The sequence below is a fragment of the Xyrauchen texanus genome, chromosome 8 (assembly GCF_025860055.1).
Source record: "Xyrauchen texanus isolate HMW12.3.18 chromosome 8, RBS_HiC_50CHRs, whole genome shotgun sequence".
NCBI classification, from domain to species: domain Eukaryota; kingdom Metazoa; phylum Chordata; class Actinopteri; order Cypriniformes; family Catostomidae; genus Xyrauchen; species Xyrauchen texanus.
In genome coordinates, this window is record NC_068283.1 from 9,472,706 (window position 1) to 9,488,876 (window position 16,171).

The 16,171-nt window shown below is 38.0% G+C and overlaps 2 protein-coding genes across 2 annotated transcripts; one reads left to right on the forward strand and one right to left on the reverse strand.

Annotated features, from left to right (window-relative positions):
• Positions 1–749: 749 nt before the first annotated feature.
• zgc:103625 (methyltransferase-like 26 B) lies at positions 750–6,297 on the reverse strand. The gene is given in 4 exon segments (XM_052131795.1): positions 750–784; positions 787–810; positions 5,382–5,517; positions 6,031–6,297. Coding segments are annotated over 4 exon segments (462 nt in total).
• A 2,182-nt stretch (positions 6,298–8,479) lies between these two features.
• mrpl12 (mitochondrial ribosomal protein L12) lies at positions 8,480–15,401 on the forward strand. The gene is made up of 5 exons (XM_052132066.1): positions 8,480–8,690; positions 10,208–10,397; positions 14,825–14,896; positions 14,975–15,112; positions 15,229–15,401. The coding sequence occupies exons 1-5, from the start codon at positions 8,632–8,634 to the stop codon at positions 15,343–15,345; spliced, it is 576 nt and encodes a 191-aa protein (XP_051988026.1). The 5' UTR covers positions 8,480–8,631; the 3' UTR covers positions 15,346–15,401.
• Positions 15,402–16,171: the final 770 nt, after the last annotated feature.

Genomic DNA, 16,171 nt, shown 5'->3' on the forward strand with positions numbered 1-16,171 from the left:
ATCTACCTATCCCTGGTGATCTGGTGGCTCACTCTACCAGGAGCATGGCTACTTCCTGGGCGGCACTCAAGGGGTAGTGCTCTCAGACATCTGTGCAGCAGCCTCTTGGAGCAGCCCATACACATTCACTAGATTTTATAGGATTAATGTGGCAAATCCGAATTCTTTGGGGTCTGCTGTATTATCTGTGACTAAATGAACCCCTCGTGACCCTGGTGGTATAAGTCATCCAAGGTAAGACCGTGGTGACGGTCTGAGTGAGGTCGAAATAGATCGTAAGTTATGACCATAACTATGGATCTATGAGACCGAACGATGACCGTCACCATCCCTTGTCACTCGGGACGAACTGGGCGTTCCAGGCAAGAGGAAGTGGTTGGTTCACCTGGATGTTATATAGCCAACCCCTAAGGTCAGTCACCTGACATTGTTGATATTAGGTCTCGAGGATAGGCGGAAGAATGGCGTCATTCAAGGTAAGACCATGGTGACGGTCATCGTTCGGTCTCATAGATCCATAGTTATGGTCATAACTTACGTTCTGTCACTCTACTCTAACAGTTTGAAATGCCCGCTAAAGCACTTCCTGGAACTATCTGAAGTCTACGTGAATCACGTGATGATCAAGCATTTAGAACTTCCGTTGTCGCAACTCTCTCTCTCTATATGGCTCTGGCTTGTGTTTAGTTGGATATGAATGTATCATATAAGGGTGAGCGATGTTTAGGCATCGCAACCAAACTCATTCCTTAAGTCATTAGAAGGCCATTCGGTTTCAGTATCTGCCAGATCCTTTGAACACACCCTCAGGGCAGGGTTGCCAGATGCCAGCAAGGTTTTCCAGCCCAAAACCTCGTCAAAAACCGCGAGAATGCACAAAAAACCGCCCAAATTTGTTTTGGCTTGTTTCTCGCTATGGTTTCTTGTTTAAACACATGATAATCATTAACGAGTTTTAAAATTACCCATTGGTCCGTGTACTTTGCGTCCATTCGTTTTTCCTTTTTTAACCTGTAATCAAAAATTAACGGTTGTTGTATTTTTAAAACACAAAGTTGAACACCAAAATTTGAATTTGAACTGCAAATGCTGCAGTTTAAAAAAAATAAATAAATATATATATATATATATATATATATATATCCCGCGACCCTGTACACAGGATAAGCGGTTGACGATGGATGGATGGATGGATGGATGGATGGATATATATATATATATATTGTATAATAAATAAAATAAATATATAATAAATATTTATTTTTATAAAATAAATAAAAAATAAATCTTGACGCATTGTTTATGACTTTTTGCCCCTTTATTAAACATTTAAAATATTCACAAATTAATATGGAAAAAATTTCCATATTAATTAATTCTAAGGCCAAACCCGGAAATTATATTTTTCCCGCAGTGCTGAATGAGAAGAGCCATGTCTCTGGAACAATACAGAGAGGTGATTTAGATTTGTGTTCTGTGCATCTGGAATGCACCTGTCTCGTCTTTCAGTATATCAGATAGTTCATCAACAGCATTAATGGCAGTGTGGCACGCAATGTACGTTGCTATCCGCAGTTCTCGTTGTTTCTGGTCATTGTTGTCAGGGTTACTGGACTCACCCACTCTGCTAACTGTCTGACCGTTGGCTGGCACCTTGCCTTATGCTTCTTGGTGGCTGCATGATCTTTAAGATCTTTTAAATGAGCACGGATATCAGCGTTGCAGTATTTACAGTGTGCCTTTCTTTCTTCTGCACCCGGTGCAATCCATGCAAGTCTGGATATCTTTCCCACGCTTTCCTGTAACTTTTTCTATATTTTGCCCACTTTGGCATATTGTCAGTGTCAGTCACCTAGCTAAGTTTGAAAACACCGCGCAATCTAGTGTGTTTGAGGGGAGGGCGGTGCCGGCGTGCGTGACGTGAGTTGAAGGGAGGGAGTGTCTGTTGTGAGTTTAGGGGGCACGTCAGCCAGACCTGTAGTCAGGGTTGCCAGATTGGGCGGTTTTGCAATCTTTTTTGCGTGCAAAAATGGGTTTGGGCGGGTGGATAAAAATTGGGCTGGTTTGGGATCAGTTCGGGTTTTGTAGCCAACATCGGTACTTCAGATCCTTCTTTCGGCGACTCTCTGTTCAGTAGCCTACTCTCACTCACTCACACACACACACACACACACTACAGGCAGGGTTGCCAACTATTTTTAATGGAAAGTAGCTAAAGCCTGCTAGAAAAGTAGCTAAATGTCACCAGATGACGTCATGTGTCATTAGCATATTAATGACGTCATCGCGTCGTATTTGCATTCTGCCTAATTTGTCGGTACTGTAGCCTACTTCAGTTTATAATAACGGTTATCTCCCCTAAACCGTGCTCATACTGTTTTTATATAAGTATATAGCCTAATGTCCAGTAAAACGGTTCTCAATTATATATTTTCTGTTAGACAACGGAACGGAATGGAACTTAGCTAACGTTACATGTTTATGAGTTTGAAGAAGGTTTATTGTTGTGTTTGGATAAGTAAAATGTATAGAGTCTGTAAATATACGATCTGAAGTCGGAGAGTTCAGAAACCGAACCGGAATGAACTAAAACTCTGATTAGTAGTGAATATAAGCGCATGCCAAGAAAAAACGGTCAAATTAAATGTTTTGAATTAAAACAAAGGAGAAGGCAGCTGCTATGTGATCACTGATTGGTTCCTGCTAACACAGCGTGCACATGCGCAGCTCATTCATGTCTATGTCCGCTGGCGTGCAGTCAACGGAATGTGCTGCTCCTCTCAGCCGCTCACTGAACAGAGCAGACGCAGCGGGGAAGTATGACCTCACGCTTGCAGTACTGGCGATATTTGGAATTTGGAAAGTTGCTAAGGTTTGTCCAAAAAGTCGCTAGATTTGTCGCTAGTCGCTTTTTTGAAAAAATGTCGCTAAAGGGGTCTGAAAAGTCGCTAAAAATAGCGACAAAGTCGCTAAGTTGGCAACCCTGACAACAGGTCTGGCTGACGTGCCCCCTAAACTCACAACAGACACTCCTTCCCTTCAGCTCACGTCACGCACGCCGGCACCGCCCTCCCCTCAAACACACTAGATTGCGCTGGGTTTTCAAACTTCGCTAGCTGACTGACACTGACAATATGCCAAAGTGGGCAAAATATAGAAAAAGTACAGGAAAGAGTGGGAAAGATATCCAGACTTAAAGTCATGGATTGCACCGGGTGCAGAAGAAAGAAAGGCACACTGTAAATACTGCAACGCTGATATCCGTGCTCATTTAAAAGATCTTAAAGATCATGCAGCCACCAAGAAGCATAAGGCAAGGTGCCAGCCAACGGTCAGACAGTTAGCAGAGTGGGTGAGTCCAGTAACCCTGACAACAATGACCAGAAACGACGAGAACTGCGGATAGCAACGTACATTGCGTGCCACACTGCCATTAATGCTGTTGATGAACTATCTGATATACTGAAAGACGAGACAGGTGCATTCCAGCATTTGCAGTTCAAATTAAAATTTTGGTGTTCAACTTTGTGTTTTAAAAATACAACAACCGTTAATTTTTGATTACAGGTTAAAAAATGAAAAACGAATGGACGCAAAGTACACGGACCAATGGGTAATTTTAAAACTCGTTAATGATTATCATGTGTTTAAACGAGAAACCATAGCGAGAAACAAGCCAAAACAAATTTGGGCGGTTTTTTTGTGCATTCTCGCGGTTTTTGACGAGGTTTTGGGCTGGAAAACCTTGCTGGCATCTGGCAACCGTGTGTGTGTGAGTGAGTGAGTGAGTGAGTGAGTGAGTGAGTGAGTGAGTGAGTGAGAGTAGACTACTGAACAGAGAGTCGCCAAAAGAAGGATCTGAAGTACCGATGTTTCGGCTACAAAAACCCGCCGAACTGATCCCAAACCAGCCCAATTTTTATCCACCCGCCCAAACCCATTTTTGTCCGCAAAAAAGATTGCAAAACCGCCCAATTGGGCGGGAAACCGCCCAATCTGGCAACCCTGCACACCCTGTGGAAACTAAATAATTTCAATGTGTTCAACTGAGACTGACCTCAAATACCCATGCACACATAAAAGTAATATAGGTACATAGCTAATGCTCAAGGAATGGGTCACCCAAAAATAAAAAATTCTGTCATTATTTACTCACTGTAACGTTGTTCCAAACCACATACAGCACTGTAATCTGATCATTGGAATTTAAAATGTAATAAATGACTTAGTAATAAGAATACACCCAACACTATTTACTTTTGTGGCTCTTTTTTACCCCTTTTTTTTTTTTCAAGCATATTTCAACATACATGTTTGGAATGAACAATCCCTTGAACTGCACTCAGATCCAAGCTTCTCTAATTGAAATATCCTTAAAGTAATATTGTGGGTTCAATACAAGTTGAGCTCAGTGGACAGCATTTGTGGCATAATATTGATTACAACAAAATTTGATTTAATCCCATTTCTCCTTTTCTTAAAAAGAAAAAATCTGTATCTGTCTGGCCCGGTTGCTAGGGAGGGTAGAGTCACATGGGGTAACCTCCTTGTGGTCGTGATTAGTGGTTCTTGCTCTTAATGGGGCGTGTGGTAAGTTGTGTGTGGATTGTAGAGAGTACCATGAGCCTCCACATGCTGTGAGTCTCTGCGGTGTCATGCACAATGAGCCGCGTGATAAGATGCGCAGATTGACGTTCTCAGAAGCGGAGGCAACTGAGACATGTCCTCCACCATCCGGATTGAGGTGAGTAACCGCACCACCACGAGGACCTGCTAAGTAGTGGGAATTGGGCATTATAAAATTGGGAGGAAAGGGGATAAAAGAAAAGTTAAAATCTGGGTTACAGTGAGGCACTTGCAATGGAAGAGAATGGGGCCAATTTTTAGAGGGTTAACAAACACAGAAATGTGACAATTATAATTTTTATAAAAGCACTTACATTAATACTTAAAACTTATTTATTATTTGAGCTGTAAATTTGTTTAAATTGTCACATTTGCAAGATTACAGGGTTTACAGCTCAACGTTGTCATGGCAACAAAGTTGTAAAATTGGATATAACTTTACATAGAAAAGGTTAGTAAGTGATTGTATCACTATAAAATCATGTTAACACACATATTGTTTATGTATTGTGTCTATACTTTTGAAACAGTGAGTATTTTAAAATTCATAAATTGGCCCCATTCACTTAATTGTAAATGCCTCACTGGAACCCAGTTTTTATTTTTGTTTAATTTGATAAGGAAAGGAGGTATGAATCTAAATTCAATTTTGTGGAAATCAACATTATGCCTCAAATGCTGTTGATTGAGCTCAACTTGTATTTAACCCGAAATATTCCTTTATAATGTTCATGTGATTATGTGACATATGTCTGTGGGGCTGAAGGTGCTGTATTGGAGCAGGTTGATTGCTATGATGATATCACTGGAGATGTGTGGGAGTCCTGCCCATTTCTCCCAGGGCTCAATGGCATCAGTCAACTAAGGTTTAATTTTCTTATGTTGATCCAACTTAATTTATTTGAGTAATCATTAGTATATGCCAAGTGAGCAAATGTAAGGACAGCGAAAATGTTACACTAATAATTAATTTATTTCTGCTTATAAAGCTGAGCAGCACTTAAATCAGATGTGAGGGAATGTCCATCCTTAACCTTCACAAGTGTCATTCTTAACCATAATGGTAACCCCCGAGACTCCTGCATAACTCTCTTTTAAAATACCAATAACAGAACAATATAACAGAACAGTAAACTTTAACAAATCAATAAACACTTAATTTCAACACTCGTCCTCCCTATCAAGTCTCATGCAAAGCATGCTGGGAAATGGAAATCGTCTGCTCAGTTTCGGCATTGCTAAACACCGCAAAAGTATTCATATAGTCCCAACTCAACTGATTAAGTAAACTTCAATTTTACAGATTTAAACGGATCAAATGCAATAAAATCAAATATTCTTGTATTGTGTTGCTTAAGTTCATTTTAATTAAGTAAACTGAACAAGCATGGATGTTGTTTAAACCTGCTCAGGTTTAATGAATAAATGAAACAGTGAGTCAGTGCACCTGTTCCGTGATTCCTCCTTGATGTCTGACGGCTGCCATGTCACAAAGGGCATTTCTTGTGCAAAGTGAACGACATGTTGTCCTGTGCCTGACCCTAACTCTAGTGTAAAGAGCTACTGGTGGAACTGATCTTCCAGTATCTCATAAAGTACGGACAGTAAACTTTCCTGGCTTCGCTCAGCCGTAGGTGAGAGCAGTAAAAGAAAGGAATTTTTAATGTACATATTTATATCAAGATTGTATTAACTAGGAAATAGACAAGCAAACAAATTATAAATAATTTTATGAAGATTTATACTAGACTTGTCCAATTCATTATTTGTTTCGTGTAATTGTACACCGATCAGCCACAACATTAAATCCAGCTGCCTAATATTGTGTAGGTCCCTCTCGTGCCACCAAAACAGCACCAACAGTATAACATTCTGAGATGATATTGTTCTCTTGAGTTACTGTAGACTTTGTCAGTTCAAACCAGTCTGGACATTCTCTGTTGACCTCTCTCATCATCAAGACATTTCCATCCACAGAACTGCCCCTCATTGGATGTTTTTTGTTTTTGGCACAATTCTGATTAAATTCTAGAGACTGAAAATCCCAGCAGATCAACAGTTACAGAAATAATCAAACCAGCCCATTTGGCACCAACAATCATCCATGACACACAATTGTGTGGCAGCAGTGCATAAAATCATGCAGATAGGGGTCAGGAGCTTTAGCTAATGTTCACATCAACCATTATAATGGGGAAAAAGTGTGATCTCAATGAGTTGGGTCGTGGCATGATTGTTGGTGCCAGATAAGCTGGTAAAGAACTACACTACCAATGATCCTGCTGAGAAAGTTCAAATGGCACTTACACCACTCTACGTTATGGTTCGACTCGACTCTACTTGCTTTACTTTTCTGAGCATGCTTGTCCACTGCTGTTTAGTGCTGCCTCAACGTGGGTGGGATTATAGGCTGATCGTCATAGTTGCACCACCTCTACTGCCGTGACATCATCTTAAACGTGACACAAAACAATTAACAATAACACAACCACTAGCTGTTAGCTACTAGCTCATTGTGCTGCATAAAGCATTTGTTGCATGGTGATTTTACACAAGTGTATCAGTTAAATTGGCCTGAAAAAGAAAAAGAGACTTTTCCGTCATTCAGCGTGTTCTTGTGAGTCGGGCAACTTCGACTCGAGCTTCCCATGTGCACTTGAAGGCAGCATAATTCAACTAGGCCTGCATCCTTCGCAATGCTTAATGGGATTGTAGTTCCTTCCCTCATTAAAGAAGTTTATTCAAGTTTAGTGCAAAGTCTTGTAGCTTTGTCTGTTTGTCTATTTATTTAAATTGCTTTCTTGCTTCAAATCAAATTTTGTTATGTTGTGATTCACCAGAAATTTATAAAAGTCTCCATGGAAGAAATGGTAAAAATATTTCTGGAATAAGACTGCTGAAATGTGGGCAGGTTGTGTTCTGTTTGGAAAGCCACAAGCTGGAGTGATACAAATAGTGAAACGTCCCAGTGTAGGAACTAACTGTTTTATAAACAGAGTTGCACAGTATTCAATAATTAAGATATAGTATGCTATTCGGGACACAGCAAAGAAAGCTCTGGACTGTTGAAGAGGCTTGAATCCACATTCAATTGGGTTTTATTTATGTGTTTTTGTAGAGACTGTTGCGTAATATTTGTATTGTGTTTAATATAAGAGTCTTTTATTTTTGTACCCCAATTGTAAAAATGTCTAGATCATATTTCTTGCTGACTGTTCACTGTGCAGTTTTAATACATATAAATGTTTGTGCAATATATTTATACAATATCTTTAAAGGAATAATCGGGGTTCAAATTAAGTTAAGCTTAATCGACAAAATTTGTGTAATAATGTTGATTACCACAAGAATGTTTTTGGACTCGTCCGTCCTTTTCTTAAATAAATAAATATAATTTCAGTGAGGCACTTACAATGGAAGTGAATGGGGCCAATTTTTAGAAGGTTTAAACAGAAATTTGATGCTTATAATTTTATAAAAGTGCTTGCTTTACATTTCCTTTTGTCAAATTGGCTATAACTGTACACAGAAAAGGTTAGTAAGTGATTGTATCCCTCTAAAATCATGTTAACACATATATTGTTTATGTCTTGTGGCTATAATTTTGAAACAGTGAGTATTTTAATGTAAACAATTTGGCCACATACACTTTCATTGTATGTGCCTCACTGTAAAACAGATTTGTGATTTGTTTTTAAAGGTAATGAGCGACCAGTCAAAATAATTTTTTTGCGGTAATCAATATTATTCAACAAATGCTGTCGATTGAGCTTAACTTGATTTGAACCCAGAATATTCCTTTAGCGCGTTGTTCCTGGAAGTTTGTAAATAAAGTTTTGTCCCTCACGCGCAGTGCACTGTGGGTAGGTCAGGATGCAAGCGGAGGACGCCATGTGCTTCTGCTAGACGAGGACTGACAAACACACTGTTAGAGAGCCGAGTTGCTGCACCGGAGAGCGGGCCACACGTGTTCACTGAAGCGGTCTGTTCTAGACACCGGTTGTCATGTACTGCACGAGACATTGCGCCCGGAGCGCGCTGCGGATAGCGGCGATTACACACCGGTAAGAGCGTGATGTAACGGCGGGGATCCGCTCAAATGTCTGTCAAACACACTTTAGGGAAGAGCGTTCAAGGACAGATCTTTTCCAGAGAATATGTCACACTCTTGATGTGCCGGTAACATCGGTGTGAATTAAACAAACACGTCGTTGTTTTGTATTAAGATTTAATGGTCACAACTCTCATTATAGCATGGGGTGAGAGATGACCTTTTGCACATGATATAGACATCCTTATGTATTTGAGCATCGTATTTACATCTCCTAACATCAGAAGTTAAATGTCAGGGATGTGTGCGAATAGCATAGTTCATTATATGTTGCATTACCGCCCAGGTAGAATGTAGCAATTAAACATTATTCACCGAGTTCCGGTATAGAAGGTCATCATGTCTTCTAAATTGGCTGTTAATGTTATTTTGTTTCTCATAAATGGATAATTTACATTATGGCAGCAGGTGACTCCTACATTTCTTGCTATACTTTGGGGGTTCATGTAAACAATAGTCGAATGTCCACCCTGGCAACACGCATGTTATGTTTCTAATCCATTCTTGCTTGCAATATGACCGCAATGTTAAAGAAGTAGTTTACCCAAAAATGTAAATTCTCTCAGAATATACTCTCCCTTATGTTGTCTGAAACATGTGACATTCATTATTTTAAAGAAAACTAAAATATTTTTATGGGAGATATGATGTCTGTAGATCCATACAATGCAAGTGAAAGGTGACCAAAACTTTGAAGCTCCAAAAAGCACATAAAGGCATCATAAAATTATCCATACGACTCCAGTGCTTTAATCCATGTCTTCAGAATGATCCAGTTGGTTTTGGGTAATAACAGACCAAAATATAACTCCTTTTTCACTATAAATATTGATATTAGGAGTCTCCTTGTCATTCATGATTTCAAGCTCAGTTAAGCTTCCTTTAGCGCCATCCAGTGTTCTGCATATGCGCTAAGCCCCAGGAAGTGTAATCGAGCTTGAAATCATGATTGTGCCTAGAGACTGCAATGGCAACACAGTACTGTAAAAATTAGGTACATTTTGGTCAGTTCTTACCCAAAACTGATTACATTGCATTAAAAAGACATTGATTAAACCACTGTAGTCTTATGAGTTACTTATATGCTGCTTTCATATGCTTTGTGGATCTTAAAAGGTCTGGCCATCGTTAACTTTCATTGTATGGCCCTACAGAACTGAAATATTCTTCTAAAAAATCTTTGTGTTCTCCAGAAGAAAGTCATACACATCTGGGATGGTATGAGGGTAAGTAATGAAAGAATTTACATTTTTGGGTGAACTTATGCTTTTCTAAAAGGCACTTCTCAAAAATTTGCATCCTTCGCACAGTGCTACATGTCTTTTTTTTTTTTAAAGATACCGCTAAGTTTAACATGTATACACAAGCTTTATATTGGTTTATTCAAAGTCATCCCTTCATTATTTACCATTTCCATCTTATTTGCTTATATCCTATGTCCTCATTGTTAATGTCTGATGAATTTCACAGACACAAACTACAGACGGCGACAGTGTGTGCACTGCGAACACTCAAGACAAGTCCCGTCAGTCCCGATGCCATCGCTACTCCACCTCTTGATGGAGCACCCAAGCAGTACTCATCCAAAATCCAGCAGCTCGTCAATGACATCGCCAGTCTCACTCTCCTAGAAGTGTCTGACCTCAATGAGTTGCTCAAGGTACACCATCACACTGTCAAAACCCCAGTGTAATCATGTGAAGTGGGCTGGGCGATATGGCTCAAAAACATTATATCTCTGCAATTTTCAGGATTTTGTAGAAAATCGATAGAGGTATCTTAATATTATATTTTTGCTCTGAAATTACTTGTATAGATGCAGTCAGAGAACATTCATTTGAACCAAACTGCTATTATAATAAATTAGATTCCAAAAGTGTAATGTAAAAATCTAATAATCAAGGTATGTTTTTCAGTCAATGATTACAAGGAAGAAAATGTAATCACATAGCATATAGGCAGTGCTGTTTCTCTGTAGCCTAACAAGGCGATTGCCTTGTGCGGCACCTGCCGTGGGGGGTGCCAAAGAGGATGCACTACACACCCCATGATTTGGTTTGCGACCAAATGTATCACTATTCTACTAAAATGTATTTGGCAGCTGGTTAGGAAATGTTTCTATTTCACTCACAAGTGATTGTGTATACTGGTGATTTAGCAGCGTGATCCTTTCTCTGCGTGTTGAGAGAAAAAGGTGTTCCGTGTAACGAGTGTCCAAAGACGTGACGTGTTTGTCTTTAAATAATGTCTCTTTAAATACCCTTTTGGTTCTCTACAGTAAGTTGCTGATCAAAAACACAAAATATAAGCATTTAATTCTAATCATGCATAGCACGGATGAGGTAAAGCTGTTTGAGTCGCTCTGCTTAACATGCGCTCATTTACAGACATACTTTACAGAAGTGCCGATTTTCTTAAAAAGACAGTACTGGTTTTTAGCATGTGTTCAACAAATCAATGTAAATAGTACAAATTATGCAATCAAACTAGAAGCATGTTAAAGATTTATATATGAAATATAATATCATATGTATTGATTGAATACATGGTTTTGTACATTAAAAAAAAGCTAAAATGTGACAAATGACATTGAATCAAGAATCGAATTGAGAGCTTGTGATTTGGAATCCAATTGGGAAATCTGTGTATATACACAGCCCTAATTGCATGGTAATAAACTGCAATATTTACTTGCATATATTTTTATTAAAACATTAATACATAAAAAATCTGGCCACACCGAGACTTTTGAAATTAGAATTTTGAATCAATTAATTGAACTTAATATTTTGAACTGATTCAAAGAAGTCAATTGAACTTACCAACTTACCAAAAAATTTGCTTCTGAAGTTTGTGTGTCAAAAAGGGGACTGACACAAACTTCAGAAGTCAATTTTTTGGTAAGTTGGTAAGATTCTGTTTTTTTTTTTATTTTTTTTTTATTTTTTGTTGTTGATGGTTTTTAACTACAAATTTAAATGATTCTCATTACCACAGCTTTCTTTTCTTTACTGAAACATGTACCAATATTTAGACGCAAGAAAATGTCAACAAATATAAATGTAAAATCTGATTATTTATCCTTTTTTCAGTCGCGACACCCTTTAAGAATTTACAAAATCTTATGGAACCCTGCTCTAAAATACACAAACATTAAAGGGATAGTTCACCCAAAAATAAAAGTTCTCATTTACTCACCCTCATGCCATCCCAGATGTGTATGAATTACTTTATTCAGCTGAACACAAATGAAGATTTTTAGAAGAATTTCCATACAAAATGAATGGGTTTCAACATTTTTAAGCACTAAAAATCAAACAAGTCAGAATTAAAGTAATCCACACGACTTCAGTGGTTTAATCCATGTCTTCTGAAGTGATATGATAGTTATGGGTGAGAAACAAATCAGTATTTAATTCCTTTTTTACTATAAATTATTCTCAATGCTCGGTCAGGCTGCACTTAACTTGCACTATTCTTGTTTATCACCACCTGCTAATGGGTAAGGAGAAGAATTTCAGGCAAAAATTTGATTAAATGTTGATTTGTTTCTCACCCACACATATTATATCGCTTCAGAAGACATGGATTAAACCATTGGAGATTTATGGATTACTTTTATGCGGCCTTTATATGCTTTTTGGAGCTTCAAAGTTCTGGTCACCATTACTTGCATTGTATGGACCTACAGAGCTGAAATATTCCTCTAAAAATCTTTGTGTTCTGTTGAAGAAAGTAAGTCATACACATCTGTGATGGCATGAGGGTGAGTAAATGAGAGTACTTTCATTTTTGGGTGAACTGTCCCTTTAATACTCCAGTGTACAGCAGAAATATGACCATAATCTCACCTACATCTCACGAGGGACTACTTTACTCAATTCTTAACATATTGGCCCTTCTCTTTAGTCACTTCTTCCCCATTAAGTATTTAATCATGTGATGACTAACATTTATGTTGTTGTTATTGCCAAATAACTTGAACAAATACTTTATAGGTAGTTAAAAGGAATGTTTAACCAAAAAAAAGTAAATGATTACTTGACCATATGTTGTTCCAAGGAAATTTCTCTATGTGGAACACAAAAGGAGATGTTTGGCTGAGTGTTCATCCCAGTCACCATTCACTTTGATTCATCTTTTTTCAATACAATGAAAGTGAATGGTGACTGAGACTAGGGATGTCACAATTTGAATTTTTGATGGTACGATTATTGTCTGATAAAAAAAAAAATCACGATTTTACGATTAGCTGCAAATTTACCTATTATGCAACAATAGAAAATATCACAACTGAAGTTTTATTGCAGCATTTGTTAGGACATGCAGTTAACATATATTCCTACTTCTAAGTTGAAAACAAGTAGTTAAAGTACTTGTATTTAAGTAGGTGCAATTTTCTGACAACAAAACGTACTGCACCTTTTCAACAAGAAAGTATGTATACCCTTTCAATGAATTCAAATTTAAACAAATGACCAAAAACAACTAACTTAAACCATATGTTTAAAATAAAACGGTGTCAGGCTAGGAGAACCTTCTTTCTTTTAAAATAAACAACTCTTCAGATTTATAGTTTCAATTCAGTGTTTGACACTACATATATTATTTACTAAAATTATTACCTTCATCTGGGCATGGATCTCTGGATGGTGATCCCTCAGGTGCTGGAACATATTAGATGTGTTCACTGCTTTTGCTGGCACTTTTCGTCTGCATGTTTTGTATACTGGATATCCGTCTTCAACTCCTGTCATTTTTTAGATAGCCAAAATGCTCCCAAATAGCTGATTTAATTTGCTTCTTCGGCGGATATAACTCTGGGAAATACCGTTGTTCCACCATGTTTTCATTTTGAGAGTTTCACGTTCTGCATGCAACCCGCCTTACCTAGACAATCACCTCTGAACTCTGTTACCATAGTAACAGCCTCACAGACCAGCCAGGCAGATGGCAGGACACACGTGCAGCGCAATTAGTTAGACCCACACTGAAAGACTTTTTTTTTTTTTTTAAACCGTATTATTTAAAAATAGACAACATGGCTGTTTTTTCCTGTTTTTAACCGTAGCTTACACATTCTTACAGTTTAATAAACATGACCATTTTAATCACGGTTAATTGTGAAATTGGACACCACTTACTGAGACTATGATTTTATCTACCATCTCATTTTGAGATCCCTGAAGAAAGTCATATGGGTTTGCAAAACTTTATATGCCATTGCCTGAACCTTGGACATAGGATAGACCTCACTGAAATGACCTGCCGATTGAACTGCGAAGCACTTAACTGATCTCGGTCTATTGATGGACTACAATCTTGAAATGGAATACATCGACCATCAATTCATTTCCAACAAAAGCCTTCATCAGCCGACTAACAAGGACATTGCATCTATGTGAACTACTGCAGTTAATCCAGGATGAACTTCAAAGACATTAGTCATTAATCTTACAGTTCAAACAAAATCCGTTTAAACACTGACCATTAACACTTACTTAGTTTCATAATTTTATACATAAGTAATCTTGGCATTATATTCATGATGTTAGTCAGATGGTAACTGGCCCCCACAGTGAGTTTGATTTCTTCCAAAGTTATTTTTCTCCATTAACCAACATCTTATGGAGTTTTGTGTTCCTTGCCACAGTCGCCTTCGGCTTGCTCACTGAGGTTATAAATACAATTATTTAATTTCTATACACATTTTACAATCATTTTTAATCAAATTACACAGTGATGACTATATATATTACAGGTTCATTTTCTGTTGATGCATGATTTAATGACATTGCTTGTCAAAACATGGAAGTAGGTACGTGATGACAGAATTTTCATTTTGGGTGAACTTTCCCTTTATGAGTTAGTCAATACTTGTCAGTTAAAGTTGACAAACAGCACTGAAAATTATCAGATGAGATCCTGAAAGAGGGGATCTTGCTACTAAATCAGTTGTTTTATTGAAAATGGATGATAAAATGATATCTTGAATAATTATGTAATTTGTTGATTATATTATTTATCTTATGCAAATGAGTATATAAATAATGCTGCATCTGAAAACACCATTTTTACCCCTTTCAGAAAACTCTAAACATACAGGATATGGGAATGATGCCCATGGGGACAATGGCCACAGCTGCGCCTGCTGCTCAGGTACGTCTTTTTAGGCATTCAGGTCTTAAAGTGTTTGATTGTTAGGTTGTGGCTTTAATGATCTAACTGAATACACAGGCTGCAGAGGAGGAGGTGGCACCTGCAAAGAAAGAGAAAACCCATTTTACAGTCAAACTGACAGAACTGAAGGCGGCTGATAAAGTGAAACTGATCAAAGAAGTGAAAAATTGCATTCAGGGTCTCAATCTCGTACAGGTAGGATTTGCACAGGAGCTCACAGTTATGTTACCTGCAAACTGTCTGTCTATAAACCGAAAAGTTTAACTTGTAAAGGAATGTGTCCTTTATTATGTTTCCCCCCCCACTTACAGTCCAAGAAGCTTGTGGAGTCCCTACCTCAAGAGATCCGGGCTAATGTGTCTAAAGAGGAGGCTGAAAAACTGAAAGCAGCACTTGAAGCAGCAGGGGGCACTGTGGTGCTGGAGTGAATATCTGCGCTGGCCCATTACTTGTTCAGTTGTTTCCTGTCAGTCTTTTTTTTTTTACAACAGAGATCAAAGGAATTTGAAGATAACAAATAATGCCTTTTATAAATAACACTTGGTCCATTTGCTGGGTGGTTGAACTCACAGACTGAAGTTACACACCACCTGGTCATCGACTCACCCATTTGTCTGTCATATACTTTAACTGTTTTGCTGCACATGTGCTGTCCTGTGCCGAGTACACAGCGCTGGTCAGTCTCCCTGAAGCTGTGTCTCAGGAAACTTGGTTTGGCCTGACAAAAGGACGTGATTGCCATTTGCTTGTGGTTCAATAAATGTGTTATACTCTACTGTGTATATCAATGCATCATTATGTTTACTTAGAGTAATAATCAGTAGACAATTGTTGCAACAAAAAACACTGCATACTGAATGAAAATAGCTTGTTTTTAAGAGCGTGATATGGAGTCAACTGTTTTCATACATTTTTGATGGTTTAGAGAAAAATTTGGGATTGGAGCGGCTCACCTTTTGTTTTCCCCAGAAGACAGACCATCATATGGGTTTGGAACAACATGAGAGAGAGTAAATGATGACATAATTTTTATTTTGGGTGAACTACCCCTTTAAGCTTAAGCTGAATTGTTCAATTCAGTTTTGAGTTTTCTTTTAAATAAACCGCTGCCTTTTAACAAATAGAGAAATTTGGCCGACCCAAAAATATATTTTATGAGACTTGAAGACATGAGACCCACTTTACAAAATGATTTAACTTTTAAAAGAGATGATAATGTGACAACATTTCCAGTTGGAAAGAACAAACTTGCAT

Excerpts from the sequence above, each read along its gene's own strand:
- mrpl12 (XM_052132066.1), top strand. The coding sequence starts at position 8,632 with ATGTACTGCACGAGACATTGCGCCCGGAGCGCGCTGCGGATAGCGGCG. Across the intron at positions 8,691-10,207 it reads ATAGCGGCGATTACACACCG|ACACAAACTACAGACGGCGA; the intron begins GTAAGAGCGTGA and ends TGAATTTCACAG. Across the intron at positions 10,398-14,824 it reads ACCTCAATGAGTTGCTCAAG|AAAACTCTAAACATACAGGA; the intron begins GTACACCATCAC and ends TACCCCTTTCAG.